General features: G+C 46.5%; 13 protein-coding genes and 1 non-coding gene across 14 annotated transcripts; 11 read left to right on the top strand and 3 right to left on the bottom strand.

The window, feature by feature from the left end:
• Positions 1–474: 474 nt before the first annotated feature.
• Positions 475–7,408, top strand: V1512DRAFT_202810 (oligopeptide transporter 2; the record flags this gene model as incomplete). The annotated part of the gene is made up of 4 exons (XM_066913270.1): positions 475–2,815; positions 3,628–3,719; positions 3,894–4,047; positions 4,902–7,408. 4 exons carry the CDS (start codon positions 475–477, stop codon positions 7,406–7,408), a joined length of 5,094 nt encoding a protein of 1,697 aa, XP_066773359.1.
• Positions 7,409–7,475: 67 nt separating this feature from the next.
• Positions 7,476–8,723, top strand: V1512DRAFT_59558 (pyridoxamine 5'-phosphate oxidase-domain-containing protein). The gene is made up of 2 exons (XM_066918445.1): positions 7,476–8,681; position 8,723. The coding sequence occupies exon 1, from the start codon at positions 7,630–7,632 to the stop codon at positions 8,407–8,409; it is 780 nt and encodes a 259-aa protein (XP_066773358.1). The 5' UTR covers positions 7,476–7,629; the 3' UTR covers positions 8,410–8,681; position 8,723.
• On the top strand, positions 8,522–9,610 carry V1512DRAFT_59526 (uncharacterized protein). Its single transcript, XM_066918444.1, has 2 exons — positions 8,522–8,681; positions 8,723–9,610. Exons 1-2 carry the CDS (start codon positions 8,633–8,635, stop codon positions 9,583–9,585), a joined length of 912 nt encoding a protein of 303 aa, XP_066773357.1. The 5' UTR covers positions 8,522–8,632; the 3' UTR covers positions 9,586–9,610.
• A 92-nt stretch (positions 9,611–9,702) lies between these two features.
• V1512DRAFT_257539 (putative dynamin-like gtpase protein) lies at positions 9,703–12,057 on the top strand. Its single transcript, XM_066915249.1, has 3 exons — positions 9,703–9,880; positions 9,926–11,517; positions 11,572–12,057. The coding sequence occupies exons 1-3, from the start codon at positions 9,733–9,735 to the stop codon at positions 11,872–11,874; spliced, it is 2,043 nt and encodes a 680-aa protein (XP_066773356.1). The 5' UTR covers positions 9,703–9,732; the 3' UTR covers positions 11,875–12,057.
• On the top strand, positions 12,058–13,693 carry V1512DRAFT_257537 (cytochrome P450). Its single transcript, XM_066915248.1, has one exon. The coding sequence runs from the start codon at positions 12,477–12,479 to the stop codon at positions 13,467–13,469; it is 993 nt and encodes a 330-aa protein (XP_066773355.1). The 5' UTR covers positions 12,058–12,476; the 3' UTR covers positions 13,470–13,693.
• A 165-nt stretch (positions 13,694–13,858) lies between these two features.
• Positions 13,859–15,444, top strand: V1512DRAFT_233312 (universal stress protein family-domain-containing protein). Its single transcript, XM_066914031.1, has one exon. It carries the CDS (start codon positions 13,865–13,867, stop codon positions 15,422–15,424), a length of 1,560 nt encoding a protein of 519 aa, XP_066773354.1. The 5' UTR covers positions 13,859–13,864; the 3' UTR covers positions 15,425–15,444.
• Positions 15,445–15,527: 83 nt separating this feature from the next.
• V1512DRAFT_257534 (uncharacterized protein) lies at positions 15,528–17,320 on the top strand. The gene has a single exon (XM_066915247.1). It carries the CDS (start codon positions 15,621–15,623, stop codon positions 17,169–17,171), a length of 1,551 nt encoding a protein of 516 aa, XP_066773353.1. The 5' UTR covers positions 15,528–15,620; the 3' UTR covers positions 17,172–17,320.
• Positions 17,192–18,085, bottom strand: V1512DRAFT_203065 (RNA polymerase III RPC4-domain-containing protein; the record flags this gene model as incomplete). Its single annotated transcript, XM_066913281.1, has 1 exon — positions 17,192–18,085. One exon carries the CDS (start codon positions 18,083–18,085, stop codon positions 17,192–17,194), a length of 894 nt encoding a protein of 297 aa, XP_066773352.1.
• A 21-nt stretch (positions 18,086–18,106) lies between these two features.
• On the bottom strand, positions 18,107–20,234 carry V1512DRAFT_284948 (uncharacterized protein). The gene is made up of 2 exons (XM_066918035.1): positions 19,773–20,234; positions 18,107–19,725 (listed from the first exon to the last, which is right to left on the bottom strand). Exons 1-2 carry the CDS (start codon positions 20,128–20,130, stop codon positions 18,197–18,199), a joined length of 1,887 nt encoding a protein of 628 aa, XP_066773351.1. The 5' UTR covers positions 20,131–20,234; the 3' UTR covers positions 18,107–18,196.
• Positions 20,235–20,637: 403 nt separating this feature from the next.
• On the top strand, positions 20,638–21,189 carry V1512DRAFT_186014 (immunoglobulin E-set; the record flags this gene model as incomplete). Its single annotated transcript, XM_066913130.1, has 2 exons — positions 20,638–20,757; positions 20,806–21,189. Coding segments are annotated over 2 exons (504 nt in total), but the record flags the coding sequence as incomplete, so codon positions are not given.
• Positions 21,190–22,048: 859 nt separating this feature from the next.
• On the top strand, positions 22,049–23,676 carry V1512DRAFT_257530 (Alpha/Beta hydrolase protein). The gene has a single exon (XM_066915246.1). It carries the CDS (start codon positions 22,091–22,093, stop codon positions 23,504–23,506), a length of 1,416 nt encoding a protein of 471 aa, XP_066773349.1. The 5' UTR covers positions 22,049–22,090; the 3' UTR covers positions 23,507–23,676.
• Positions 23,677–23,711: 35 nt separating this feature from the next.
• V1512DRAFT_257529 (uncharacterized protein) lies at positions 23,712–24,873 on the top strand. The gene has a single exon (XM_066915245.1). The coding sequence runs from the start codon at positions 23,760–23,762 to the stop codon at positions 24,678–24,680; it is 921 nt and encodes a 306-aa protein (XP_066773348.1). The 5' UTR covers positions 23,712–23,759; the 3' UTR covers positions 24,681–24,873.
• Positions 24,874–24,946: 73 nt separating this feature from the next.
• Positions 24,947–26,653, top strand: V1512DRAFT_257527 (uncharacterized protein). Its single transcript, XM_066915244.1, has 2 exons — positions 24,947–26,452; positions 26,498–26,653. The coding sequence occupies exons 1-2, from the start codon at positions 25,124–25,126 to the stop codon at positions 26,516–26,518; spliced, it is 1,350 nt and encodes a 449-aa protein (XP_066773347.1). The 5' UTR covers positions 24,947–25,123; the 3' UTR covers positions 26,519–26,653.
• Position 26,654: 1 nt separating this feature from the next.
• V1512DRAFT_t10 lies at positions 26,655–26,726 on the bottom strand. Its single transcript has one exon. It is a non-coding gene; the product is annotated as a tRNA-Pro (tRNA).
• Positions 26,727–27,909: the final 1,183 nt, after the last annotated feature.

Genomic DNA, 27,909 nt, shown 5'->3' with positions numbered 1-27,909 from the left:
AGCTCTTTACTGTCAAGACTTCAATTTGATATTTGCTATCAGTAACGGATACTAACACCTTATCGGCATTGCATTGCTGTATCAAAGATTAGCTACATCTTCGTAAATGACTAGACTATATCTATATAAGCCAGTTCGTTTGTCTTTTTTCCAGTCAGAGATAGTTTGAGCGGTAAATTTGATCAAATTTTACTTGTGCAAAAGGTAAGTGTCTAATTTGCTAGTGACCAATGCTCTCTAAGAAATTAGATGTCAGACAAATACGCTCTCGAAATTGGAGAAAAAGCCGTTCACGTCACAGTTACTGAAACCTCCGACAATGACGAGAAATTTGTTTATTCTGAAGACTCTGTAACGAGCGAATATAAGGAAAAAATTATTCGTCAACTCAAGCTTAAGAATAACATCGCGCATGAGGATACTACAGAGTTTCAAGATGAAGGCATTGAATACCTTTGTACTTGCGTGCTTAAGATGACAACCGAAGAAGGCTTAGAGGTTCTCAAAGAGGCAATTGTGTATCATAATGATGATCTCAATTTCCCTACAGACGTGTTGGACAAGATCAACAATCTGGTTAACGGAATTGGAATTGAGGACGAGCTCCAGTATGAAAGCGATGTCAAAGTTGAGGCCGTCTTTATTAAGTATTACTCTCCATATCCCGAGGTTAGAGCTGTTACAGATCCTATTGATGACACTTCTATCCCGGTAGAAACCTTACGCGCATACGCGCTTGGAATCATTTGGGTCAGTGTAAGTTCTTTCGTAAACGAGTTTTTCGGTCAACGTCAACCCAGGCTCAGTATTGAGACTACTGTTGTCCAACTGCTGCTGTACCCTTGTGGAAAGCTTTGCGAGTTGCTTCCAAAATGGAGTGTCACCATTTTGGGAAGAAAGATTGAGCTCAACCCAGGACCGTGGTCTCATAAAGAGCAAATGTTGGCAACAATGATGGTTAGTGTTGCCTCTGGCGCATCAAACTTCATGTCCTATTCACTGACTATGCGTCTGGACATATTTTTTGGATTGGACTACATTTCATTTCCATTTGTTTTGCTTATGAACTTTTCAACTTTGTTTTTTGGTTATGGAATTGCTGGACTGATGCGCAGATGGGTCATTTATCCTGTCAAAGCTTTGTGGCCAACTGTTATGCCTACCCTTGCGCTCAACCGTGCTCTGTTGATTCCTGAAAAGCGTACGGCAATTAATGGCTGGACAATTACAAAATATAAGTTTTTCTTCTTGACTATGATTATTTCATTTTTCTACTTCTTCTTGCCAGACTACCTTTTCAAGGCGCTGTCAACTTTTAATTGGATGACATGGATTGCGCCAAATAATGTGAAATTGGCAGTTATCACTGGTTCGTATTTGGGACTTGGATTTAATCCAATTACAACTTTTGACTGGTCTGTCATTAATTACTCCTCTCCACTGATTGTTCCGTTTTACTCTGTGGTGAATCGATATGTTGGTACTGTCTTATCAGCAATTATTCTTATTGGAATGTATTGGAAAAACTATTTATGGACTGGGTATTTGCCAATCAACACTAATTCAGTTTATGATGGTATGGGAAAGTCTTACAATCTGTCTCGGGTTATGGACAACGGTAACTTCAATGCTGAAGGATACCGAAATTACTCACCACCCTATATGTCTCTTGGAAAATTGGTATCCACAGGTGCTGAGTTTGCGATTAATACTCTGACGTTTATGTATATCGTCCTTACGGAATGGAAGCTTATCAAATTGTCAATTGTTAGTGGATATCAAGCTCTCAGACACCCTACTCGGTCGAATATGGAAGCTTTTAATGATCCTCATTCGAGAATGATGTCAAAGTACAAGGAGGTCCCAGATTGGTGGTTTCTTCTTACTTTTATCATTTCTCTTGCGGTCGGCATTGTTGGCCTCACAGTGTGGCCTACGAATACACCAGTTTGGGCACTCATTGTGATGCTGCTGATGAACATTGTCATGTTACTTCCAACAACCCTGGTTTATGCAGTCACTGGTTATATGCTTGGTCTTCAGGATTTGGCAATAATTATGGCAGGCTACATGTGCCCGGATAACGGTGTTGCCAATATGCTCTGCCGTGTATGGGGATTCAACATTGATGAGCAGGCTGACAGTTTTATTGCTGATCAGAAGATGGCGCATTACAGCAAGATTCCTCAGCGAGCAGTATTTCGTGCTCAGATGTTGGCTACCTTGCTACAAACATTCATCACAATTGGTGCCCTGGACTTTGTGCTGCAGTCTGTGCCAAACTTGTGCAGTCCTACGCAGCCCGACCGGTTTGTTTGCACATTCCCACGGTCGTTGTATAGTGACACGTTAATGCTTGGTGTTGTCGGTCCACCAAGAATGTTTAATGAGCTTTACCCGACATTGAAATGGTGCTTCTTGATTGGAGCTGTGCTTGCGTTTCCATGTTGGCTCCTGAGAAAATACTTTACGCGGTCAATGAAGTATGTGCATCCAGTTTTAATCATGAACGGATTTATTCGATGGGGTGGCACTTACAATCTGTCATACTACACACCCGGACTCTACGCTTCATTCGCATTCATGTTTTACATCCGCCGCCGCTATATTGGATGGTGGACAAAATACAACTATGTACTCACATCGGGCCTGTCAGCCGGAGTAGCTTTCGGAGGCATGTTTATTTTTCTGACACTGCAATACACCGGTACATCGTTGAAATGGTGGGGAAACAATGTGAATGCGGCTGGAGTAGATGGTGGTCGCGCCGCGGCCCTATTTGCAGTTCCTCCCGAAGGATTTGGGCTTAAAGTCGGTGAGTTTGATTAGTGTCTGAATCCGAAATAGTCTTCTGTGTTATGTCTTGAAATGATAAACTTAAAAGTTTATAAAAATTTTAGTTAGACCTGCTTATGATAGATAATCAGTGTTAAATACTTGCTTGATCAGTTAGTTGACCACCATATAATTTAAGCAACTCATATCGGCTATAGGTATTAGATAGTCTTGAATACTCGCATCCAGCAGAAGCTAGGTTATCATCAAACTTCAAACGCTTTTCAAATGACGAAATTCGTAGATTGACTTATCTGCATACTTCGCTAAATATGAGGCATAAAGCGTTCTCTTGTATATTTTGTAACGTTTAAATTCTTGCTACAGGCAAGAAAATTGAAGTCACTCATAAGTTTATTGGGGTTAGCAACAAAAATTAATCAAGATGTTTTATGTCTATGGCAATACATGGAGAATAATTTGGTAAACACTGCTCAACCTTACGTTCCAACATTTATTACTGTCTCCCAGTAGTAAATGATTTGCGTTAAGGTATGAAGACTGTTTAGGGTTAGTATAATCTTTACTTAGTTGTTATACTGTCACTGAAAGTGTTGCCCCTACTACTTGACCCTGATGAAGTAATTTCATTCCTTCGTAATCTTGTGTAAATAAGGGTGGTTTAGTCCATTTCGAAGTTCGAAGTGGATATGGTGCGGCAGGGCAAGTTCGTGACTGTAAGGGCTTGGTATTCTTACTACTTGTCTTAAGGGCCTTGTATTTTTCTGTGTTTGGTGATACATAGCGAGCTCTTTATATAGTAAATTCTTTTCTAAATATAACATAAATAAGCACACTATAAACGATCACATCATAAATTACAATCAGAACTCAACGACAAAAACACACAGTGTCCGCCGGGCACTTTTAAGGTTCCAAGTCCCGTGACTTACTAACTATACAATGGCCCCGCCACGCATTGAGACAATAGTCTTAAACTAACTATGATAAGCAGGCGTATCAGTGTCATTGCCGACCTTATCGCTTTGATAAGGACGATCAGTATCTGCTATACCTTGATTGCGCAATTCAAGGGCCACAGTTTAAATGGCGCCAAGTCTGACACAGTGGATTGCGTAGTCAGTATGCGCTTTTTCAGATGTGAGATTCGATTATTAACGTTTGCAATACTATCAACCAAGCCGATGAGATTGACGGTGTTTGTAATTTCTAGATATCATGCCGACTTGAACTGTGCGCTATCTAAGATTTGTATGGCGTAACCGTTTTGCACCGCACACACCTGCCAAGTTGTTGCTACGACCACCACCTTAAAATTACGCCGCATGTGACTGATTCGCAATCACTGCGTCATCTGCTGTGCTCGGTAGTCGATGGTGAAAGCGATATTTATGTATACACGAAATAAATATGGTCAGTGTTTACTATGAGTTGTCATTTGACGCATCATAGACATTAACCACCCAAGTCGCGTTCATTCTATCGCGTCTTGTTAATCGTCGTTCATCTACTGTGTTTCTGTGTCACTTCTCATTCTACTGCCTGCCTGACAATGCGCCAAGATATTTACCCTCGAAGTCTGTTTTGTTATTGTGTTATCGCTATCTCGTCGCTAAGATCGTTATCAGAAGATTGATGATGAAACGCAGTTCTCTGTAAATCATACGAAAACAATGTGAACTATTATGTATGCCAAACTGTCACCGTTTTTAATTCGATTCTATCTGTAATTGGTTTCGTTGCTCATTATACTCTCATTACGGTGTAAAGTGACTTTATGCATCACTTTTCTGTGTTCACTGCATCTTTACGCACTGCACCATCGTCTCCCGTCACATTTTGTTGCACTGGTACTGCCAAGACTATAATTATTGAGACTTGTCGGAAATGAAACGATGTAGTTATGTCAGATAATTGATTTATGGCCAATTGAACAAGTTGTATAAGACCTGATGTTCGCTACGGCATACACGGTGCTGACCGTACAACATATTGGTGTTTGCTAAGTGATACTTCGCAGTTAAAGTAAGTACGACATTAACTATGCTAGACTTACCAACACAATTAGATGTCCGACAAATACGCGCTCGAGATTGACGAAAAAGCCGTGCAAATCACGGTAAGTTCTGAGCTCGAGGACTATGAGTACAAGGAGAAAATTATTCGTCAAATCAAGTCCAAGTCGCACTTCACGGACGAGGACCAGAATGATTTTCAAGATGCTGGTACTGAGTTTTTGTTTACCAAAGTCGTCGAGATGACGGTCGACGAGGGCCTGGACGTGCTTGAACGTGCGATCGAGTATCATGAGGACGATGTCAACTTCCCAACCGACGTTTTAGACAAGATTCATGATCTGGTTCGCGGCGTCGGGCGCGAGAACGTAGTACAGTATGAGATTGACGTCAAGATTGAAGCGTGCTTTATAAAGTTCCACTCACCGTACCCCGAGGTCCGCGCAGTGTGCGACCCGGTTGACGATCCTACAATCCCAGTCGAGACTCTGCGGGCATACGCGCTCGGAATCATTTGGGTCAGCGTTGGTTCGTTTGTGAATGAGTTTTTTGGCCAGCGCCAGCCGAGACTGAGCATCCAGTCTACCGTGATTCAGTTGTTATTATACCCGTGCGGCAAGCTCTGCGAGTTGCTCCCAAACTGGCGCTTCACTGTGTTGGGCAAGACTATTGAGCTCAACCCGGGGCCATGGACGCATAAAGAGCAAATGCTGGCGACAGTGATGGTCAATATTGCGGCCGGATCGTCGAACTTCATGGCCTACACGCTGACCATGCGTCTTGACATGTTTTTCGGCTTGGACTATATCTCGTTTCCGTTCGTGATGCTCATGAACTTCTCGACCCTGTTTTTCGGATTTGGGCTGGCCGGCTTGATGAGACGATGGGTGATCTATCCCGTCAAGGCGGTGTGGCCTACTATTCTGCCAACGCTGGCGCTCAACCGCGCGCTTCTTGTGCCTGAAAAGCGCTCGATCATTAACGGCTGGTCGATTTCAAAGTACAAGTTTTTCTTTGTGGCCATGGTCATCACCTTTTTCTACTTTTTTTTCCCGACGTATATTTTCAGGGCGCTGTCGACGTTCAACTGGATAACATGGATCGCACCTCAGAACGTGACGGTCGCAATCATCACTGGCTCGTTTCTGGGGCTCGGTTTCAACCCGATTTCGACTTTCGATTGGGCCGTCGTTAACTACTCGACCCCGCTGGTGGTTCCGTTTTTTTCGCAGGTGAATCGGTACGTGGGCATGCTTCTGACTGCGTTTGCCATGATTGGGCTGTACTGGAAAAATTACAAGTGGACCGGGTACTTGCCCATTAACTCGAACGTCGTGTTTGACAGCATGGGACAGGAGTACAACTTGTCACGGGTGTTGGTCAACAACGAGTTTGACGTCGAAGGGTACAGGAACTACTCGCCGCCGTACATTTCGCTCGGAAACTTGTTGGCTCAGGGGAGTGGGTTTGCGATCCACACGTTGGCGCTGACGTACGTGCTGCTGACCGAGAAAAAGTTGATCATTAAGTCGCTTGTCAGTGGGTACGAAGCGTTACGACATCCGAAGAAATCGAACTTATCCGCGTTTGACGACCCAATCACGAGAATGATGGCCGTGTATCCCGAGGTTCCTGACTGGTGGTTCTTGATTGTTTTTGCGGTCTCGCTCGCGGCCGGGATCGTTGGTATCACCGTGTGGCCGACCCAGACGCCGGTGTGGGCGATTATTGTAATTCTTGTTATCAGCGTGGTCATGCTGCTCCCGAGTTGTCTAATCTACGCGGTCACAGGGTACATGCTCGGGTTCCACAACTTGGCCGTGATCATTGCCGGGTACATATGTCCCGGAAACGGGGTTGCGAACATGTTGTGCCGAGTGTACGGCTGGAACATTGACGACCAAGCCGAGAGCTACATTTCAGACCAGAAGATGGCGCACTACAGCAAGCTTCCGCCGCGGGCCATGTTTCGGGCCCAGTTGCTGGCGACCGTGCTGCAGACGTTCATCACGATCGGCGCGCTGGATTTCCTAATTGCGTCTGTGCCGGACGTGTGCAACCCTGTGCAGGTGGACCGATTTGTGTGCACGTTTCCGCGGTCGCTGTATGCCGACACTTTGATGCTCGGCGTCGTCGGGCCAGTCAGGATGTTCAACGCGCTGTACCCTGCGCTGAAGTACTGTTTCCTAGTTGGGTTTCTGCTCGCGTTTCCATGCTGGCTGATGAAGGTGTACATGCCTCGGACTATGAAGTACGTGCACCCAGTGCTGATCATCACCGGCGTGAACCGATGGGGTGGGACGTATAACTTGTCGTACTACACACCGGGTCTATACGCGTCGTTCACGTTCATGTACTACATCAGGAGACGGTACGTCGGGTGGTGGACAAAATATAACTACGTGTTGACGTCAGCACTGTCAGCCGGTGTAGCGTTTGCGGGGATGTTTATTTTCTTGACGTTGCAGTACACCGGGACTACGTTTGTGTGGTGGGGGAATACCGTGTCGAACGCGGGCGTGGACTATGATCGTGATGCTGCGTTGTTTGAAGTTCCTCCTGAAGGGTTTGGTGTTAAGATCGGAGAGTTTCAGTAGACATGATTTTATTCTAAAATTTCGTTTAAAGTGTTGTATTTATCAATATAGCTAGCTGGCTGCTAGTTTTATAGCGTGTGTGGTTTGTATCGGTGTATAATTGTGGGCGTAGGGTTTGACGGTCGAGACTGGTCGAACAGGTCGAAGAGGCTCACGTCATTTCAATCCCTCCCCTTCACTCTGCAATATTCTGCCAATTCACTCTTCAAGCAATAGACACGATGAAGTTGAGCATCTTATTAAGCGGATTGTTTCTTACTGAGGCTTTGGCGTTTCCGTTATCTTTCTTTGGCACACGTACAAGTGCCCGTCCTACGGTTGACCAGGCAGCAGTGCAGGCCCGTAGACTAGTTCATAACCAACGATTCGGGCAGTTAAACACCGTGTACCAGTCTGGTGAACTAGCTGGGTCGGCCATTGGGTTATTAGAATACTACGCTGATTGCGGCGATGATGGCAGTTTGACGTTGTTGATGGTCGAGGTCGGTCCTAGCTACAGGAACTGGGACGAGGGGTCTAAGGTGTCGATGTCTATTGCGAGCGAGAAGTTCACTTTCAGCCGGGCGTCGTTGCCGAGACTTTCGTTGCAAGGTAGTCTGAATTACTTGAACGAGACCGAGGAAGCCGCGAAGTGTTTCTTGCACCGACATCCTGATGCCCGGGCATGGGTTCCAGGAAACAAGGTGCATAATACCGCGTATGTCAAGTTTGAGGTCGAGAACGTGTATTGGTTGGGCGGGTTTGGAAATGTGGCGTATATTGGGGATATTCCTGTTGATATGTACAAGAACGTTACATTGAAGCATGGACATCATTGGAAGGAGGAGAAAGGAGATGAAGATGAGGTTGTGCCGAAGAGTATGAGTGCTGGTCAGGTCAGGTTTGAAGGAGTGAAGGAGTTGAAGGTTAAGGCGAAGAAGATGAAATGTAAGGGGAAAAAGGCGAGGAAGTACCACGAGAATCACAAAAACCACGATGAGAGTGATTCTGATGATGAGTGATTATTCTTCATTCATTTTATTTCTTTATTATTTGCTTGAGTCATGTTATTGAGTTATGTCATTGAGTTATAGTATTGAGTGTGTAGTGTAGTGTATGAGTCGTGACAGATATGCATACGAATGCGGGTAAAAGTAAACAATCGAATGCGGTTACTTCTCACACAACGAATCCAATCAACGCGTCCACAGTGCAAAGGCAATACGCATACGCATACACGACGAAATGAAGAGCAGCGATGTCGACAAAATTGAACTGTTAAAGAACGAAATTGGTAAGTCCATTCAATTGACTAAATTCATTCTAACAAGACAGCACAACGCAATTCGGAGCTTCTCAGTCTAGAGACCATAGCCAAAGAACTTCCATCAGCCGGGACTTCGCCTGTGATTGGATCTGAGTCGCCAATGACGGTTTCTACAGCTGCTAGTTCGTTTAATAGTCCCGAGTTTGGAAGTTGGTTTGATGAGAAGAAAATTTTAGGGAGTAGTAAAGTGATTGAGAGTTTACAGAGCACGATTGACAGTTTGCGACGGGACGTGAGCGTGTTGAGTGAAAAGGCGAAAGAGGAAAGACGGGTTAGAGAGGCAGGAGAGAGGAGGTTCGAGAGGCTTACTGAGAAAATTGAGGGGATGAAGCATCAGAATGAGATGTTTGATTCGATTTTGAGTAGGAAGGAACGGAAGGTAGCTGAATTGGAACAGATTGCTGAGCAGGAGAGGGAGAAAAGGATGAGAGCCGAGGAGGACGTTAAGGTGTTTCGAGCGAAGATGTTGGAGATTGAGGCACAACTTGCGAAGGAAAAGGAATTTAGGATGAGGGCAGAGACTAGTTACGATGTTGTTGTTAGCAGTGCTCGAAGAATGAATGAAAAGACGAAGGACGAAGTCCGATTATTACGAGCCGAGGTTAGTCGAGTTAGTGACGAGCGACGGAAGGACGTTTGTACGATGAAGGTGTTGAACGAGAAGTACGATTCAATGATTAAGAAACGGAGCGATATTGAAGAGATTGTGAATGAGATTGAGGATACAAAGAAGAAGGAGGTTGAAATTGTGATCAAAGGTCTAAGGACATTAGAAAGGAAGGTCGAGTTAGTACAAACGAGTGATGAGAAGTTGATTGAGGATGTTAAAAGGCAAGTCGAGAAGGTCGAGTGGATGAGGTTGAATTGTTAGTAATAAATGAGTAAGCACAAATAAGCGCGAGGGTGTTGTAGTGGTAAGCACGAGGGTGTTGTAGTGGTGTAAGTGTAGGGTATGGGTCAAGGGTATAATGGAGTATACAAAGAGTACATCGGACACGACGGAAGGCAACAAACAACAATGTCAACGCTCGAGGACTTAATTCCAGTTGTAAACAAGTTACAAGATCTTGTATTTAATACAATTGGAACAGATACAATTGATTTACCACAAGTCGTTGTTGTTGGATCTCAATCATGTGGAAAGTCCTCTGTTTTGGAGAATATTGGTAAATATCGTGAGTTTAGTATACGACATATGGACTAATGAACAGTTGGGAAAGACTTCTTACCTAGAGGAACGGGTATTGTAACTAGAAGACCATTAATACTACAATTAATCAATTTACCACCAATTGATAATTATGATATAGAAGGAGGTGTTACTTCACAGAACAGAGTGCCTGATGAATGGGCGGAGTTTTTACACGTTCCAGGTCGAAAGTTCTATGATTTTGGTGAAGTTCGTCATGAGATTGAGAATGATACAGTTAGAATTGCTGGGAATAATAAAGGAATTAACAAGAATCCAATCAATTTGAAGATCTACTCTGCTCATGTGCTCAATCTTACATTGGTTGATTTGCCTGGGCTGACCAAGATTCCGATTGGTGATCAGCCCACTGATATTGAACGACAGACAAGGTCATTAATTCTTGATTACATCACAAAACCAAATTCAATCATACTTGCTGTTTCACCTGCGAATGTCGATCTTGTCAACTCTGAATCGCTCAAATTGGCCCGTCAGGTCGATCCGCAAGGAAAACGTACGATTGGAGTTTTGACAAAACTGGACTTAATGGATCATGGCACTAACGCGATTGATATTCTTAGTGGAAGAGTGTACCCTCTAAGACTAGGGTTCATTGGTGTTGTCAATCGGTCGCAACAGGATATCCAAGTCAACAAGAGTCTAGTCGATGCGCTTAAAGCAGAACAGGATTTTTTTAAATCACATCCGGCTTATAGAACAATTTCGTACAGATGCGGGACCCAGTTCTTGGCCAAGTCGTTAAACAACACTTTAATGGCACATATACGCGACAAGTTGCCAGACATCAAGGCAAAATTAAACACGTTAATGGGGCAGACCCAACAAGAGCTGGCGTCGTATGGCGAAGTCGGGGAACACGGTCCAAAAGGATTGCTAGTGTTACAGTTGATGACCCGGTTTGCATCGAGTTTCATTGCATCGATCGACGGCACGTCGTCCGACGTCTCGGTCAAAGAGTTGTGCGGCGGTGCAAGGATATACTACATTTACAACGACGTCTTTGGCACGTCGCTCTCGGCCATCAGTCCGACCTCGAACCTGACCATGCTCGACATCAGGACCGCGATTCGGAACTCGACCGGGCCGCGGCCGAGTTTGTTTGTGCCTGAGCTGGCGTTTGACTTGCTGGTCAAGCCGCAGATCCGGTTGCTTGAGCCTCCGAGCCAGCGATGCGTCGAGCTTGTTTACGAGGAACTGATGAAGATCTGTCATACGTGTGGTGGCGCGGAGCTCGCGCGATATCCGAAGCTACAGTCCAAGATTATTGAGGTCGCGAGCAACTTGCTGCGGGAACGGTTAGGTCCGACGTCGAAATACGTCGAGAGCCTGATTGCGATTCAGCGGGCGTACATCAACACAAAGCACCCGAACTTTTTAGGCGCGGCAGCGGCGATGTCGAGTATTTTGTCGTCGCGACAAGAGAAGGAGAAGAAGGCTAGAGACGCGATGAGAAAGCAGGAAAGAATGGAGATTAAGAAGGCCGTGTTGGCAAGCACAAACGGGGACGACAAGAGTCCATTGCTTGAAGGGCATCATCGGACTGGGTCTGCTACGCCGGATCGGCCGGAGAAGCCTGAAAAACCTGACGAGGTCAGTTCACTAAGTCGAGATTTTGAGAACTTGTCTTACGGAGGCGCAATACAGTCTAGTGACGGATTGACTGAGCGCGAGCAGCTTGAGGCCGAGCTAATCAAGCGGTTGATTACATCTTATTTTGGGATTGTGTGTGAGATTATTCAAGACACCGTTCCTAAGGCGGTGATGCATTTGTTGGTTAATTTTTGTAAAGACACGATCCAGAACCGGCTTGTGTCTGAGTTGTACAAGGAAGAGCTTTTTGATGAGCTTCTTAAAGAAGATGCGGCAATTGCGCAGGAACGCGGTAAGTGTGAGAAGATGTTACGAACGTATACTGAAGCTGCTCGTATCATAAACGAGGTCGTATGAATATGTATATAGTGACGTAATTAAGCGTCGGTTGCGTACACATAATTAAATGTCGGTTGCGTACATCGTGTGATTTCTCCTCTTTTCTTTCAATGTTTTCATTCTAGTATATTCGTAATTAAGATAGAATGATAGGGATAATTGCAATATTAATTGGAGTGTACTTAGTGACTAAAGTGGTGAAGGCAATTAAGGTTTGGAGGTTCAGCGTGCGTAGTGGAGCGTACGTTTTGCCAAATGAGCTGGATGGCGATTGGTTTGGTATCAAGCAGTTTCTGATCTTGAACAAGGCATTCAAGAATGACGAGGTTCTGGATATTGCAATAAAATATTTCAATCTGCGAGGGCATACGTTCGGTACGATCACGTTGTTCACGCCTAATATTCAGACCATTGAGCCCGAAAACATTAAGACGATACTGTCGACTAAGTTCGAAGATTACGTGCTGGACCGGAACAAGGCGTTGGGGCCGACGTTGGGAGATGGGATCTTTACGCTCGATGGTGACGGATGGGCGCACTCGCGCGCGCTACTGCGACCGCAATTCAGCCGTGTGCAGATTTCGGACGTTGCACAGCTGGAACGGCATGTGGTCAGGCTCATGCGGTGTCTTACGCCCGGGTGCGATGTGCAGACACTGTTTTACCGACTGACGATGGACACCGCGACCGAGTTTCTTTTTGGTGAGAGCGTCGAGTGTCAGGGCCGAGATGACGAGGTTGGTGGTGGCTGCGGGTTTGCGGCGATGTTTAACCGAGCGCAGACTATCATGTCAAGGAGGGTGTTGATGCGGACGTTTTATTGGCTTGCGGACGGGAAGGAGTACGCTGAGGCAAACAAAGTCGTTCATGAGTTTGTGGACGGGTATGTTGATCGGGCGTTGGAGTCGGATGAGAAGAAGGTTCATGAAGGGAGGTACGTGTTTCTTGACGCGCTGGTGGAGGATACGAGGGACAGGAAGATGTTGCGAGATCAATTGTTGAACATTCTGTTGGCGGGACGAGACACGACTGCAAACTTATTGAGCTGGGCTGTTCATTTGCTTGCGAACGATGCGAGGGTGTATGACAAGTTGAGAGAGAGCGTACTGGGCGCGTTTGGTGAGGATAGTGTTGACGCGATCACGTTCGAGTCACTGAAAGGGTTGAAGTACTTGAGGTTTGTGCTGAACGAGGTTCTTCGGCTTTATCCTTCTGTTCCGCAGAATTTCCGGTTCGCGATCCGTGACACCGTGCTGCCTCGAGGTGGGGGCAAAGATAAGACTGAGCCGGTCGTTGTGTCTCGAGGCATGGCGGTGTTTTATAACGTGTTTGCGATGCACCGTCGCAAGGATTTATACGGTGATAATGCGAACGAGTTCGTTCCCGAACGATGGGAAGGGAGAAGTGCAGGATGGGAGTATCTTCCGTTCAACGGCGGTCCGAGAATCTGTCTCGGTCAGCAGTATGCGCTGACAGAGGCAGGTTACGTTCTTGCCAGACTTGTTCAGACGTTCAAGAGTGTTCAAAGTCACGACACCGGACGACAAGTCAAAGTACGAGCGCTTCTTACGATGATGAAACCTGATGGAGTTCATGTTACATTTCACTATTAAGCAAGTCTTTCTTTAATTGTATGTTCCTTTGTAGTTTGGAAATGATCTCGTTTTGGTCTTGTACTCCTTCTATTGGGGTCATGATGGTGTTGATTGAAGCTCTTGCTCTTGATATCTTTAATCTGATTCTACCGGCTTCGTTGGTGATGTCTTTTGGTGATAAAGAACCATTTGATACTTTTTCAATTAGTTCGGCGATGTCTGTCATTAAATCTAGTTGACTCCAGTCCATTGTGTAGTGTGCGATGTGGTGTGTAGAGTATAGAGTGTGGTGTATGAAGGAGTAATGCAAGTGTACGCACGAGGGTATAGTATACATGTAAGCACGAGGGTATAGTAGCGCATACGTAGTGCACTTCACGAACCGAGACATCACGATAATGACACACGACACAATGTCCCTAGAAGCAGCACTAGAAGAAGAACGACTGGAGATTTTGAAATTATTAAATAAAGACAAGAATGAGGAACGTCTTACTCTTCCACCGAGTAGAATGTCACGGTCTGCTTCACCAGGGCGGTCAAGACGACAGTCTAGTTCACGAGACCAACCGCCTCCTCTGGTGAAGAGTCCAGTGCAAGGTAAGATCACACAGTCTTCGCTTGTGAAGAACTTTGCGAATTTGTCGCCTGCTGCACAGGAATTATTACTGAGTTCAACGTCTGTACCGGAGTTGATCAAGAAACCTCCACCGACTGGACCTGAACTGCAACCGTATCCGACACTGTCGAGTCATCACCGAGCACCTTCGCTCGACGGCGGAGCTTTGAGGCCGACAAAGTCAGCAGAAGATCCTCCGATGTCGCCGTTGTCGCCGACGTCGACACGATCGCAATCACGAGAACGGCTGGAGTTTAGTAATGCTTACAGACGATTGAGCAATGCCGCGCTACTTAAAGCAGGAGGGAAACTTGCTGATTTGGCGACGAAGAGGTCAGCTTCTATGGATGCGCGATTGGAGAAGGATGATGAGGATGCGATTGAGAGTGATTCAGAGTCGAGTGAAGAGTCGTCCGAAGACGAAGACGATGATGATGATTTGACGAGACAAAGAGAGTCAAGACGGCCACAGAGTTTGCTTGCTGCGATGGAGGAAGAACGCAAGATTGTGAGTTCGTCAAAGTATCATGTCCAATCGTTGATCGGACCGCCTCCGCCGTCGCATATTGATGGAGTCATGAGTTATAAGCGACATCTTATTCATCCAAAGACCGCGTTCGACTTGATTGAAGATGCCAAAGCATCGTTCAACTCGCCGTATACGTCAGATAACGAAGAGGCATTGGACATCCAAAAGGCAGTCAATTTACCGATCGTTGTGTCTGATATCGAGTCGTCGTCTGACGCAGGCAGGGTGTTGCGTACAATCACTAGAGGAGACTATGCTAGTATTGCTGCCGAGGACGGGATCAAAAAACGGTCGTACATTGTCGCGACGGATTCTTCTGCCGAGTCACAGTATGCACTCGAATGGGCTATCGGGACCGTTCTTCGAGACGGCAATATCATGTACGCGGTGTATGCGATTGATGAATCCGAAGACTCTGCCTCGTCTACGCCGGCACAGACAGATAGTGAATCTTCTGCAGTACTTGAGCAAGACCGGATTAATGCGTGCAAGGACATCACGCAGCAGATTGTGAAGTTATTACGTAAGACCAGATTACAAGTTGAATGCGTGATTGAAGTCATGCATTCGAAGTCGCCTAAACATTTATTATGCGATGTGATTGACTATTTGAATCCTACGATGGTCATTCTAGGTTCAAGAGGTAGATCAGCACTTAAAGGTGTTCTGCTTGGCTCGTTCTCAAATTACCTTGTCACCAAGTCTTCTGTACCAGTCATGGTCGCTCGCAAACGGCTAAAGAAGTCTAAGCATAGTTCGATGCCGAAGTTTGCAAACAATCTTCGCGATGGAGTCACCAGTTTGAGTTTTGCCAAAGTAGATTAAATGTATTCTCATTTCACATTGTTCGCGTAGACAGACAGTAGGGCTCGTACGACTCAATCAGTCTTATGTTATTTAGGCACAGATGGCGCCGCAGTCCGGCATAGTCCGGGGTAATCCGGGGTAATACTACTCCGGGGTAGCGGATTATCTTCGTTAGCTTTATTCTCAATCTCGTCACGAAAACGTTTTAATCAGAATGAGCGTGTTGAGTTCAAGAGTGCGATACGCAAAGTATCTCGACAGACTTGCTAAACCTCACGAAGTCGTCAAATGGTTCAAACACGGAGACACGGTCGCATGGTCTGGCTTCACTCCGGTCGGGAGTCCTAAGGTCGTGCCTGAAGCTCTTGCAGATTACGTTGAGCAGAACAATCTACAAGGCAAGCTTCAGTTCGACTTGTTTGTTGGCGCCAGTTCGGTCGAGCATATTGAGAACAGATGGGCACAGTTGGGAATGATTTCTCGACGGACTCCGTATCAAAGTGGGAAACAGATTGCAGGTGGGATCAATACCGGCCGGATCAGATTCATTGACGTGCATTTGTCGATGTGGCCGCTGAACATGATGTACGGATTTTATACTACGCCTAACAATTCGAACAGACTCGACGTCGCGGTGGTTGAGGCGACTGCGATCACGGACGACGGCATGATTGTACCTGCGGGTGCGGTCGGAGGCATGCCCGAGATGTTGATGTTAGCAGACAAAGTCATCATTGAGCTCAATACCGCTGTCAGGAGTTTTGAAGGCATGCACGACATTCTGGTGCCTCAATTACCGCCATACTCGCAACCTTTTTTCTTGACCAAAGTCAGTGACAGGATAGGTATGCCGTATGTCTCTGTTGACCCAGCCAAAGTCGTCGCGATAGTCGAGTCCAAAGTCGCAGACGTGACCGGGCCAAACACGCCAGAAGACGCCAAGTCGCGCGCGATCGCAGGGCATTTAGTAGATTTTCTCGAACATGAGGTTAGTTCTGGCCGGATCCCAAAGAACTTACACCCGTTGCAGTCCGGGGTCGGAAATATCTGCAACGCGGTCATTGCTGGGCTCGCAAATTCGAAGTTTGAAGACCTGACCGTGTGGACTGAAGTCTTGCAGGATTCGTTTCTCGATTTCTTCGACTCGGGCAAGCTCACGCATGCAAGCTCGACGTCAATCAAGTTCTCGCCTAAAGCTTTTGATCAGTTCTATTCTCGCTGGGACGAGTATAAGGATAAAATCACTCTGCGGCCACAACATATCTCGAACCATCCGGAACTAGTACGCAGGCTTGGGTTGATTGCAATGAACACGCCAGTAGAAGTGGATATCTACGGTCACGCGAACTCGAGTAACGTGCTTGGGTCACGCATAATCAACGGCATCGGTGGCTCAGGCGACTTTCTTCGCAATTCGAAGCTAAGCATCATACACACCCCGTCGACACGGAACGACAACAAACTCAGCTGTATTGTCCCGTTCGTGTCTCACGTTGACCATACCGAACACGACCTCGACGTCATCGTGACCGAGCAAGGTCTTGCGGATTTACGGGGTCTAGCACCTCGAGAGCGGGCAAGGCTGATTATTGCCAAATGCGCGCATCCGGAGTACAAACCACTATTAAGCGAGTACCTTGACATTGCCGAGTCTCTTGCGTTGAGAACAGGAGCCGGACATGAACCTCATTCGCTAAGACATGCGTTTAAAATGTACATCAACTACGAAGATTCAGGCACCATGAAGTTATCGTCATGGCACTAACAAGCAATATATCGAGACAGTTACGACAGCAATACATCAATATCAGGACTGACCACGACCTTGCGTGCTACCTGGCCCAACAACGTAGCTTTATCCTGTTCAACCACAACCACGTCCTGTAAAAACTCCGGTTCTGCACCTTTACTAACCTCCATCTCGGCACCAGCCCAGCTCACACTGACTTTCCCTGACTTGCGCACCACCAGCCTGCCAACCAGCCCATCACTACTTGTGAACTTTGGCAAAACCGGCGAGAATTGGAAAAATAATAATTTCCGCTCGAGCAAGTCCACTGGCCCAAGCACGTCAACAAACTCGCCCGACTCGTCAATTCCGTCGGGTTCCTCTTCCTCCTCATCGTCATGTCTAATTATGACCTCGTTTCGCACAGGAAAATACATCGCGTCCTCACCCTCCCTCACTGCATTTGCGATGTTCACCCTCGTAATCCCATCAATGATCGCCTCTTCATCACTCCCATCTGTCTTCATACTAATACCGCTCTCACTCCTCTCACTCCTCTCGCTCCTCGCACTACTCATACTACTAGCTGGAGCCCTCCGCTCAATAGCAGGCCCACGAGCAGCTCGCAAATCTCCAAACGCAGGATTGGCAAAAGGACCTGCTGCCCCACTCGCAATCCCGTCTCGTCCAACACCACCATCTCTGTTCCCACCTCGAACTCCTCCGCGTCCCCGACCGCGCCCGCTTTCTCGCTGTGCTGGCCTTGGACTAGCACTTGGTCCCGGCGTTGCGATGCGCTCGTCTTTTGGTCGTCGGGCTGCGAGTTTCGGCTTGAACATGAGTCCACCACCTCCACCGCCTCCACGAGGTCGGTTTAATGAGTCCAGTCGACCTGGAATCGGTCGTACTTCACTCTTTGACTCTTTCTTTATTTCTTGTTTTGGTGGCATTGTGTTTACTTCTTGCTTTGGTGACATTTTGAGTGAGTATTTATTTGAGTAAAAACGCCGCACGTTCTATTTATTTTACAGTCCAAAAATAACCCTAACCAGCAACCCTGTTCATCCGTAATACTTATCATCATCCCGGTCCGGCCTGACATACCCACGCGCAGTTGCGCCTAACGCTGCAAGTTCCATGACTTCAGGCAGCTGGTGTGACGATTTCAAGAAACTCGCTCGGTCATCGCGCATCGGCTGGTACCGTGTGTCTGGGTTCTTGGATAACAGCGCAAACAAACATGACACCATGATCATGATTAGCAATACCAACGAAAAGGCAGCGTTCAGGACAAAGAAGACAACGCCCATGACTCCAATCACAATGGCAGGTACTTTGGTCACGCCGGTGAAGAAGAAGAATAAGATGGCATTTAAAAAGTTGCACGACTGAATGATGATGTTGAAGATATTGGTCCGCTTGTCCATGTACGGCTTTAAAATTGATACCAGGAGAAGGTACATGAACTCAATGAGCATCAACACGATTCCCTGTACGGTGGGCACGGTTTGCCCGAACGCAATAAAACACGCCTTTACAAACGTGTAGATCAGGACCGGTACAATAAAGTAATACGCGGTCGCGCGAAACTGAACGTAAATAAACCCCCATCGGTTTAACGCGGTCGGATCAGAATACAAAATGTACGCCGGATTCTTGTGAATCGCGACACTACGTTTTGCAAGCTGAATGACCTTGAACGCGGCCCATGCCATCAACCCGACAACCATGACCAGCATCACAACCGCGAGCACGATCGCGGCCGGAGAGTCTTGTTGCGTAAACTCCCACAACGACAACAACGTCATTTGTGGAAACCCAATAAACACGAGTCTATACATTGTGCCCTTGATGATTGTAAGCCAACGGTCTCTGAACTCCATCAGCCTGCTATTTGCGATCCAACGCATCCTGATCATGCCCTCGGATATAAACTTGAATAGTACAAGCGTCAGACAGATGATGACTGTGAAAAACAGGAAAAACGTCAGCCCGGTGACAAAAATGCTTGTGATTTCAATCTTGGCAAGGTACGCGACCCGATCGATGCCGTGCAAGTTGTACGACGTCGAAATGGTCGATAAATCGTTATCGTTATTTGACCGCTTCACCAGCCCTTCTACAAACTCAAGCGATCGCTTCTCGACCAGTACCGACACAGACGCTAAATTACGAAGTAGCGTTGACGGATTACCGCCGGTAGATTTAATGTACCAGTCGAAAATGTTCTGCATGAACCCAACCCTGATGATTCCCATTGTCCATTGGAAGTCCTGTGCCCAAGCGGACGTCAACGGGGGTAATTTGATTGCACACATGCCAATGATCGCAATGTTTTGGAAGTAGCCAAACAGCGCAAGCCCGTTGGATGCAATATGGGCGGCAGTAGATGAATGGCCTAACCCGGACGCGACTGCAGATACAAGCAACGCGATCCCTGCTAGCACTGCGGTGACCCAGGATACGATCTTTGAGTTGACGGTCTTGCCGTTTGATAATCTTGCCTGGACGCATGCGACCTCGATATTGTTGTGATCGTAGATTTGCACTTTGGCCGTACCGTCTAAATCAGGGACCGTATATGCGATGCCTTCTTGTTAGTATTTTTTTTTCAGAACATGCGGAGAATCAACATACCTGGAATGCCAGAAATAACAGACGACGAGACAGTCAAATCAGTCTGCAAATCAAATTGACCCGGTTTCATCGGACAGAGTTGGTTGAGGCCCAGTTCACAGGGGTTCAAGGTCTCACTCACGATGTTCAACCCATACGCGTTGACAGTCAAGAGAGCAGTGATGTTTGAGTTCAGTGTTGAGACTGCGACGATATCGATCGAAACAGTTCGATTATCAGGTGTAAACAGGACGTTAAACAGAGAAGCAGAGAAATCAGAGTTGTCGATACAAGTTGAGAGTGCTGATGATTGGATCAGTCTGAGTGCAGAGACTGCCCATGAGAAAGAGAGGATTGCGATGAAGGTGAGAGTGTTCATTGTGTTTAGATACTACTGTGCTGCTACTGTGCTGCTACTGTGCTATTAATGAATAGTACTGAACAGTACTGAGAGCAAAGACCGAGTGAGGACTGAATTGGAGAATCTTGACGCGTGTGGAAGTACCAGCCACCTATTAATAGAATATACACTGGTATGCGTGACTGTTATGCCTTAAACGGTGTGTACTGTATTATGTAATATTAGTTAGCAGTATTACTAATACTATAGTGAATATTACATAATAGCAAAAAATATCAAGAAATATCAAATTGCTAACAAAATACGCATTTTAACGTGGCATTTGATATTTGCCACCTTAATTCGTCATGCTCATCATCCCCAGATTACTCAGTACTCACTCAGTACTCACTCAGAGCAGAGCAGAGCAGAGCAGAGCAGAGCACTCACGATGGGATTCATTCACACTTTTACATGGTAAGTTCATGTTTATGCAATTCAACAACATTCAATATTAAACAATCAAGGCCTGCAAGCAAACCTGCTCAAGAAGTCTACGTCACTGGATCATTCGATTCTTGGTCAAAGTCAGCTCCGTTAGTTAAGAATGTGGACGGGTCATGGAGTACAACAATTCCATTACCGAGTGAGAAAATAACGTATAAGGTGTGTACTGTCTCTTTAGACGTCACTGAGAAGTGTGCTGATGATCAGTTCGTGGTTGACAATGACTGGGTGGTGGATCATGATGCAAAGACAGAAACAGATGACGCAGGGAATACAAACAATGTCATTGATATGGACGATATCGCAGTCTCAGTAGCGAATAATCGTCCTGCAGGGTTTATTCCTGAGAGTGCAATGCCAATCACTATTCCTGCTCCTGAGCCTACTGCTACTACGACCGCTCCTGAGCCTGAGCCTGAGCCTGAGCCTGCTCAAAGTCATGCTCCTGAGCCTGCTCCTGAGCCTGAGCCTGAGCAGGCTCAGACTCAAGGTACAGCAGTGTTGGCCACTCCAGGCATCGTTCTGCCAAAGAATGCAAACGAGATTTCCGCATTCAAGGAAATCTCAACTGTCGATGCGGCAAGTCTGAACCGTATACAGCCGGCCGAGTTTAACGAGTCTAACCGCAAACCTGAACCTACACCGCCAAAGACCACTGAACCTGTATACACTCCACATACAATCACAGGCGCCAATCCGCCGACTACTGCACTTGCGACTTCAGGCGAAATTAAGAAACCGTCGATCAAAGACACGGTCACGCACGAACAAGCCATGAACGCATTCGCTGCACCGCCTGGTATTGTTTTGCCCACATCGATGCCTCCAGTCGAATCTGAGCCTGAAATCTCAGTTGAACACAATGATGACGTCGTGTCAACGTCCGAAGTCGCAGATACGTCGACTTCAACAACAGCACCTGAAGTCGTTACGCATGACGAAGCGAATGAGCCTGTGAGTAGACACAAGAAAACTTCGTTCTTTGACAAGGTCAGAAAGATTTTCAAATGATTTCATAATTGTTTTCTTTTTCTGTATTTTTCCTGTGTTGTTTGATATAGCGATCTTACCTTTACAGATATCGAACCCTGTGACATTTTACTTGTTCGCCTTGACCGCGGTCATTGTCTATTACGTCAGATCTTGATATTCAGTCCGTCTTTCATCTTTTGCTTGATCATCGTGAGAGAGTGTACTTGCTTATCGTCGTGCTTATCATCATTAGAATGTATTTGCTTGTATATTTGGTGTAGATTTGTATTGACTACCAGGTGTTTATGTATCCAGTTTTATCACTTATCTCGTATACCTGTTTAAGTTTGACTTTTTTGCAGATAATAACCTTAAATACATGTAAAGATAACGTATTTTAAACCTTATTGTCTCTTGACTTTTATCTATCTGATAGGATCGTCACTATGAGTGCTGCAAACTTTGTTCATCATTATCACGACTGTCGACGACGAAGACGACAAAGACGAGGCATTAAACAATGCGGTCCTATTTGTTTGAGCCAGCTGTGCAGTCACAATTGAACACAGAAAAGGCTCAGGATAGTAGTGCGAGTATTGACGATGCTGATGACTATGACTTTGCTCACCTGGACGGTGTTGCAAAGGAGTACGACCCTGTGGAGGAGACAGAATGTAACCCGTTAAAGAAGACATTTAAAGCAGTTGGTGCTGCGTCGTTAGCAGGTTGGAGAAGGATTGTAGGAATGAGCAGGAAACAACAGATTATTACGCTGGTGTCGACTATTGTTGTCGCGATTGTACTTGGCATTACGTTGGGATACTTGACCCCGGATGACGATGACACTCCGTATCCTGCGTCTTATTATCATCACAACAATGAGGAGGTGTACACTGTGTCTAGCACGAACGCGGACGACGTTCAGATGGCTGCGTTGGCAGCAGAGGTGTCGAGTGGTGATGGGGCTGCACAATACAATGCCATGCCGGATGCTCCAGTCGTGTCTGATGATGGAGAACTCGCTACTACTGGATTCTTCGGCGGACTGTTTGGGATCGGGAACCTGTTCGGAAGCAGGTCGAACCATTATACGCTGTCAATGTACCAGTTTGAGACGTATCAGGAACTCGCGCTGGTGAACAATGTCGCGTACTGTGTGCCTGACCCTGGATTGAGTTCACCGTTCAACTGCACAAGAGCGTGTGAGATCTTTTCTGGAGTTGAACTCAACTCGACGTTCACAAACACAGAGTCAGACACGTCGTGTACAGGGTACATTGCGATCGACCATGTCATGATGCGGATTATGGTGGTGTTCCGTGGGACCCAGTCCATGACGAACTGGATGACAAACTTGGACACGGTTCAGGAACCGTACGAGCCTGCTCAGGGTTGTCCCCGCTGTCTGGTGCATCGCGGGTTCATGCGGTCGTGGATGGAAACAAGAACGTACGTTACGCCGGTGGTTGCCGAGTTGGTGAAAAAGTACCCGGACTACACTCTTGTCGTGACTGGGCACTCTCTCGGCGGTGCGATCGCAGTACTGGCTGGCGCTGAACTGGTGATGTCCGGGTTCGCGCCTGCCATCACGACGTACGGACAGCCACGCGTCGGCAACTCATACTTTGCGGACTGGTTCGATTACACCGTGTCTGCAAACGACGTTGACTTCACCCGTATCACCCACAAGTCGGACCCGGTCCCGCGGGTGCCACTCGGCATTGACTATACACATACGTCTGGCGAGATCTACATTGCCGAAGGCCCACTCTCGCCGTCGCCAGAGGACTGTTACATCTGCTCAGGACAGGAAGATTCGGAGTGCTCTGCCGGGGAAGGCGTTGTGACTACGCTCGCGCTGCAGGGCCGAGATGTTGCGTACAGAGCACATGTCGAGTACTTTACCCGCATTGGCCTGTGCCGGTTCCAAATTTGATGATGACTTAATGGTTATTTATTTTTTCGGAGTTTATCTGTTTTTTTAAGTGGAGGAGGTTGAACGTATATACGATAGAGGAGTGTTTTTGCATTATACTGCTGTTGCTGTGATATGTTACGTAAGCATTGTGTAAACATTATGTAAGCTACCCTAACCGTTACCCGTTACCTGTTACTTTCACGTTCAGTCGTCCACGGCAAGACTGCAAGACTGCAAGACGACAAGACAACAAGACTACAAGACAGGGCAAATGGACGCAAGTTGTGGTCCTTCAAGCGCATTAAGCGCGTTTAGTAAGCACGCGTCACAAGACCGATCGCATCAGTTTGAGCGTCATGGCGGTTCGACAGGAAGCGGCGGGTTTCGTACAAGTAGCACAAGAAATGGAGTGCAGGACGGAGGATTTGATGAGTTTATTGCGGGCACTGGAGTTCTGAGGCAGTTCAGTGAGGTTAGTGTTAGTGACGGAGGGCGAGGACAGGCACATTTCGTGGACATGGGAGCACACGCAGCTCAATCATCACAGGCAGTGCAGGCAGTGCAGGCAGTGCATGCTGTACAGCCAGTACAGCCAGTACAGGCAGAACAGGGACAAGGAATGGGATGGGGACAGGACTTCATGAGTTATTGGGAGCAGCATGAAGTGCCTGTTTTACAGCAGACACAGGCACAGGCATCGATGCGAGCGCAATATCAGAATCAATTCAGACCGCAGTTCGTTCCATCATTCAATCCTCAAATTGCACATACACAGCACACACAGGCATCAGCCTTGAATATGTCAGAACAGCGAGAAATGGCATTCAAGCATGCGTTCGACCAAGTCCAGTCGTCGCAGTTATCGCAGTCGTCGCAGTCGTCACAATCGTCACAATCGTCCTCGCAAAGGGACCAAGTACAAGACGACGGGTTATCTGCGATTGCAGGTGAGCTACTTGAGTCTCTCAGCACAAACACGTCGCAGAAGTTCAGAGGTTCGAACTTCTTGCATCTGATGAGACGGTTACGGGATAAAGAAGTGGTCGTGCAGGGTGACAAGATGGTCGAGGCCGAGTCAGTGACAGACTCTGTCACTGAGTCTGTGACCGAGTCTGGATCTAATGAGACTCCGTTTGAGAGTGCGAGACAAGAAACAGGTGTGAATAGGGCGAATTGGGAAGAGTCTTTTTGAGTTGTACTGGGCATTCGGGTGGTGTATGGTGTATGGTGTACGGCGTACGCATCTACGTACAGCTACATACAGAATGATATGCATTGAATAATACGCACTGAGTAGTCTCAATTGCAGTACACAATACTGTCTGCCTATGTCTATATGTCTATATGTCTATACGTAACTACAATATAATACGCATCCAGAGGTGTATAACGGTAGTCCGGGTAACTCTCCACCATAACTCGCTCCTTCACGACATCCACGACATCCACGACATCGGCACTCAAAGTCACAATACAAAACGACACCAGCCGACCACCGGCAAAACCGCAACCACGTCGTCCAAACCCGCCAATCTCTACTGTGCTTCGCATCTGCCACTCGCTACCACAGACAACATTGACGAGTCTCCACCGCCGTACACGCCGTACCCTTCCTTGTTCCCACACCCGACTCTTATGGCCACCACCGCACTCCCAACAACAGCAGAGCCCGACCCGGCAACTCTTGCTGCTGCTGCTGCCGCTGTTGCTGGAGTTGCGACGCCTCACCACAGCATTATCTCGCAAGTCTCTGCTCATGCGTCCTCGTTCTTTCACGCCGAGTTAGACCACAGCGTCAACAACAAAATCTCGCTGGACCTGCGAGGACAGCAGTTCGTGATCCAGAGAGATGAGCTCATGAGTTTGCCTGAAAGCGTATTGTTGTGCTTGTTCCCGAATGGCGTGTTTGTCGACGGCCAAGGACATATGGTCTCTAACATCTCTGCCGCAGACGTGATCGCGGTCGATTTCTCGCCTGCCTGTCTAGACTACGTGCTCTCGACCTTCAGAGCAGTCGAGGCCTCAGTCGAGCCCTCGCCAGTCATGAGCCCGACTGGCTCACCACCGGTCTCGCCGACGACGTCTAGTTCGCCGCTAGTTTCCACGCCCCGATGTCCGTCCCCACTCACGTCCTCAGTCTCAATCTTGGTCACGAAACCGGCAATCATTGTGCTGCAAGAAGACCTAGACTACTACGTCGTGCCGCCTACCAAGCTAGCCCACAAACAAGGCCACTTGAATTGCATCCGCAGGTCGTCTACAATTCCAATGTCCACCGTCCAGTCAGGCTCCCAGTCAGGCTCCCAGTCAGGCTCCCAGTCAGGCTCCCATTCAGGCTCGGACTCAGGCTTCCATTTATCGCACTTACTCCACAGACACACTCTCAGTGGCTCTTCCACGCTTTCTCCACAACTCCTGCAACTGCCTGAACCTTACAACCCGAGTCTCAAAGACGAGTACGTCCTGCAACCGCCGACGTACGCTGACATTGTCCGGCTCAAACTCGCTGTCGGCCGCAAACTCCTGGACCAGCACAAAATCTTCTCCGCATTGAACCGGGTCAAGCACGCAGGCAAACCAGACCCCCCGCTGGCCCATGGCGATACGCCGCAACATGCCCATGCGGTCGGCACCGCGGAAAAGCATTTACTCGACATGCTCTGCTCCTCCGGTTTCTCCGAGTCAGACGAGTGGGGGTTCCGTGAGCGTGAGCCTACAAAAACAGTCATCTCGTCTCTTGCACTGGTTAGATTACTCGCTGTCAATGACGACCCTGCAGCTGCGCCGACAGACGACCAGAACCAGTCGGTTACTTTAAACCCAATGGCACAGAAATTACTTTTGTTTTGGCGGAAACCGGCTAGAAAGTGTTGGTGGGATCAACTCACGCTTAAGAACTTGCATGGATTCGACCCGGAACTAGAAGTCAAGGTTCATATCAGACGAATGTGGACGCTTGAACTGGTATGTATTGTGTCGTTTTAGTGTATACGCTTACTTATTGTTTAGTCTGTTGTTGGAATACGTTAAATATATGATGTATTTATACATGTCTTTATCTATTCGTATACGTATTTCATATAATCTGTGTTAAGTACTATGAAAATGAGCCCTAACCCATTTATTAGCTAATCAATGCTAAAAAAATAATAAAATTTAAAGAAACGGGCCGAGCAGGGAATTGAACCCTGGACCACTCGCACCCAAAGCGAGTATCATACTACTAGACCACACGGCCATTTCATAACTTAGTCGAAAATTTGACCTTCACAAGCCACGACAGAATTGTTCAGAATTTTCTATTTTGTTACATTTACTTACTCTTCTGTAATTACGATTACTTTATTTTATAGTCTTCTATTTATCTTTGTATCTTTGTTATATATAGACACAATCACTAGAACCCATAACTTGAACTTAAGGCTTTTTAGACTTAATTCTTCTGATTATTCAGACTCGTCATAATGCATTAATTACTTGAATAATTGAAGATAACTGTTATATGAATAATGCAATACTTTATATTTTTATTTACAGTAAATTTTACATATTAGATAATAACAATAAAAACATCTGTTTAAAGGTGTGCAGATGCACAATTTATAAATATTCTGTTTATCGTGACAAAATGTCGGGTAAGGGTAATTAAAGTTTGATAAGATAGACTGACGCGACAAATGTACGTGTAGTGCCACATATGAAAGGCGAGTAAACGTAACTAGTTTGCATGTAATGACAAATCACCACTCAAAGATCACATCTATGCATTAGTCAAAGCGATGACAAGTAAAATTATCTCGTGTCACTTAAGCTTACATCGTCGTATTTCATCTGATTTAATCTACTTGAGCAATCACTCATAGATGCTATATATAGTCAAGTCAATCACTCGACGACGCGTCAAACAGAATGACAAATTGTGCATATTTAATAGGGCGTGCTCACGGTCGTTATCAAACAATTACCGGACACATGACACTCTTTTCTCACCTACGACAGCCTTCAAACCGTTAAACGCGTTAAACTACACGAGCAGCAAGTAAAATCATGCAATTTCAACTGTCTTTATACGCTAGATTGCGCGCACAGACAAGAACTCGTTCAAGTGCTACCCGCGAGACTGAACATGAGCTGTCTGAACAGTATGGATATTACTGTAAAGTCTGTTTCTGTTTCTGTTTCTGATAATGTACATTATTGTAATCATCTTAATGCCAGATTTAATATTGACGACATTGGCGACGGCGGTCGTCTACTGTCTGGATCGTTTGTCTATGACTACTAGTCTATGACTACTAGTCTATGACTACTAGTCTATGACTACTAGTCTGTTGATATACTAATACCCATTTCTTAAGTATCATCGCGTAAGATATTTGACAATACCTCATATACATTTACTAAATTGTTTAACACTGACT

The sequence above is a fragment of the Lipomyces arxii genome (assembly GCF_038497795.1).
Source record: "Lipomyces arxii strain Phaff 12-163 unplaced genomic scaffold V1512scaffold_2, whole genome shotgun sequence".
Classification (NCBI taxonomy): domain Eukaryota; kingdom Fungi; phylum Ascomycota; class Lipomycetes; order Lipomycetales; family Lipomycetaceae; genus Lipomyces; species Lipomyces arxii.
The sequence above is the reverse complement of the archived record's forward strand: the minus strand, read 5'-3'. Positions and strand labels throughout refer to the sequence as shown.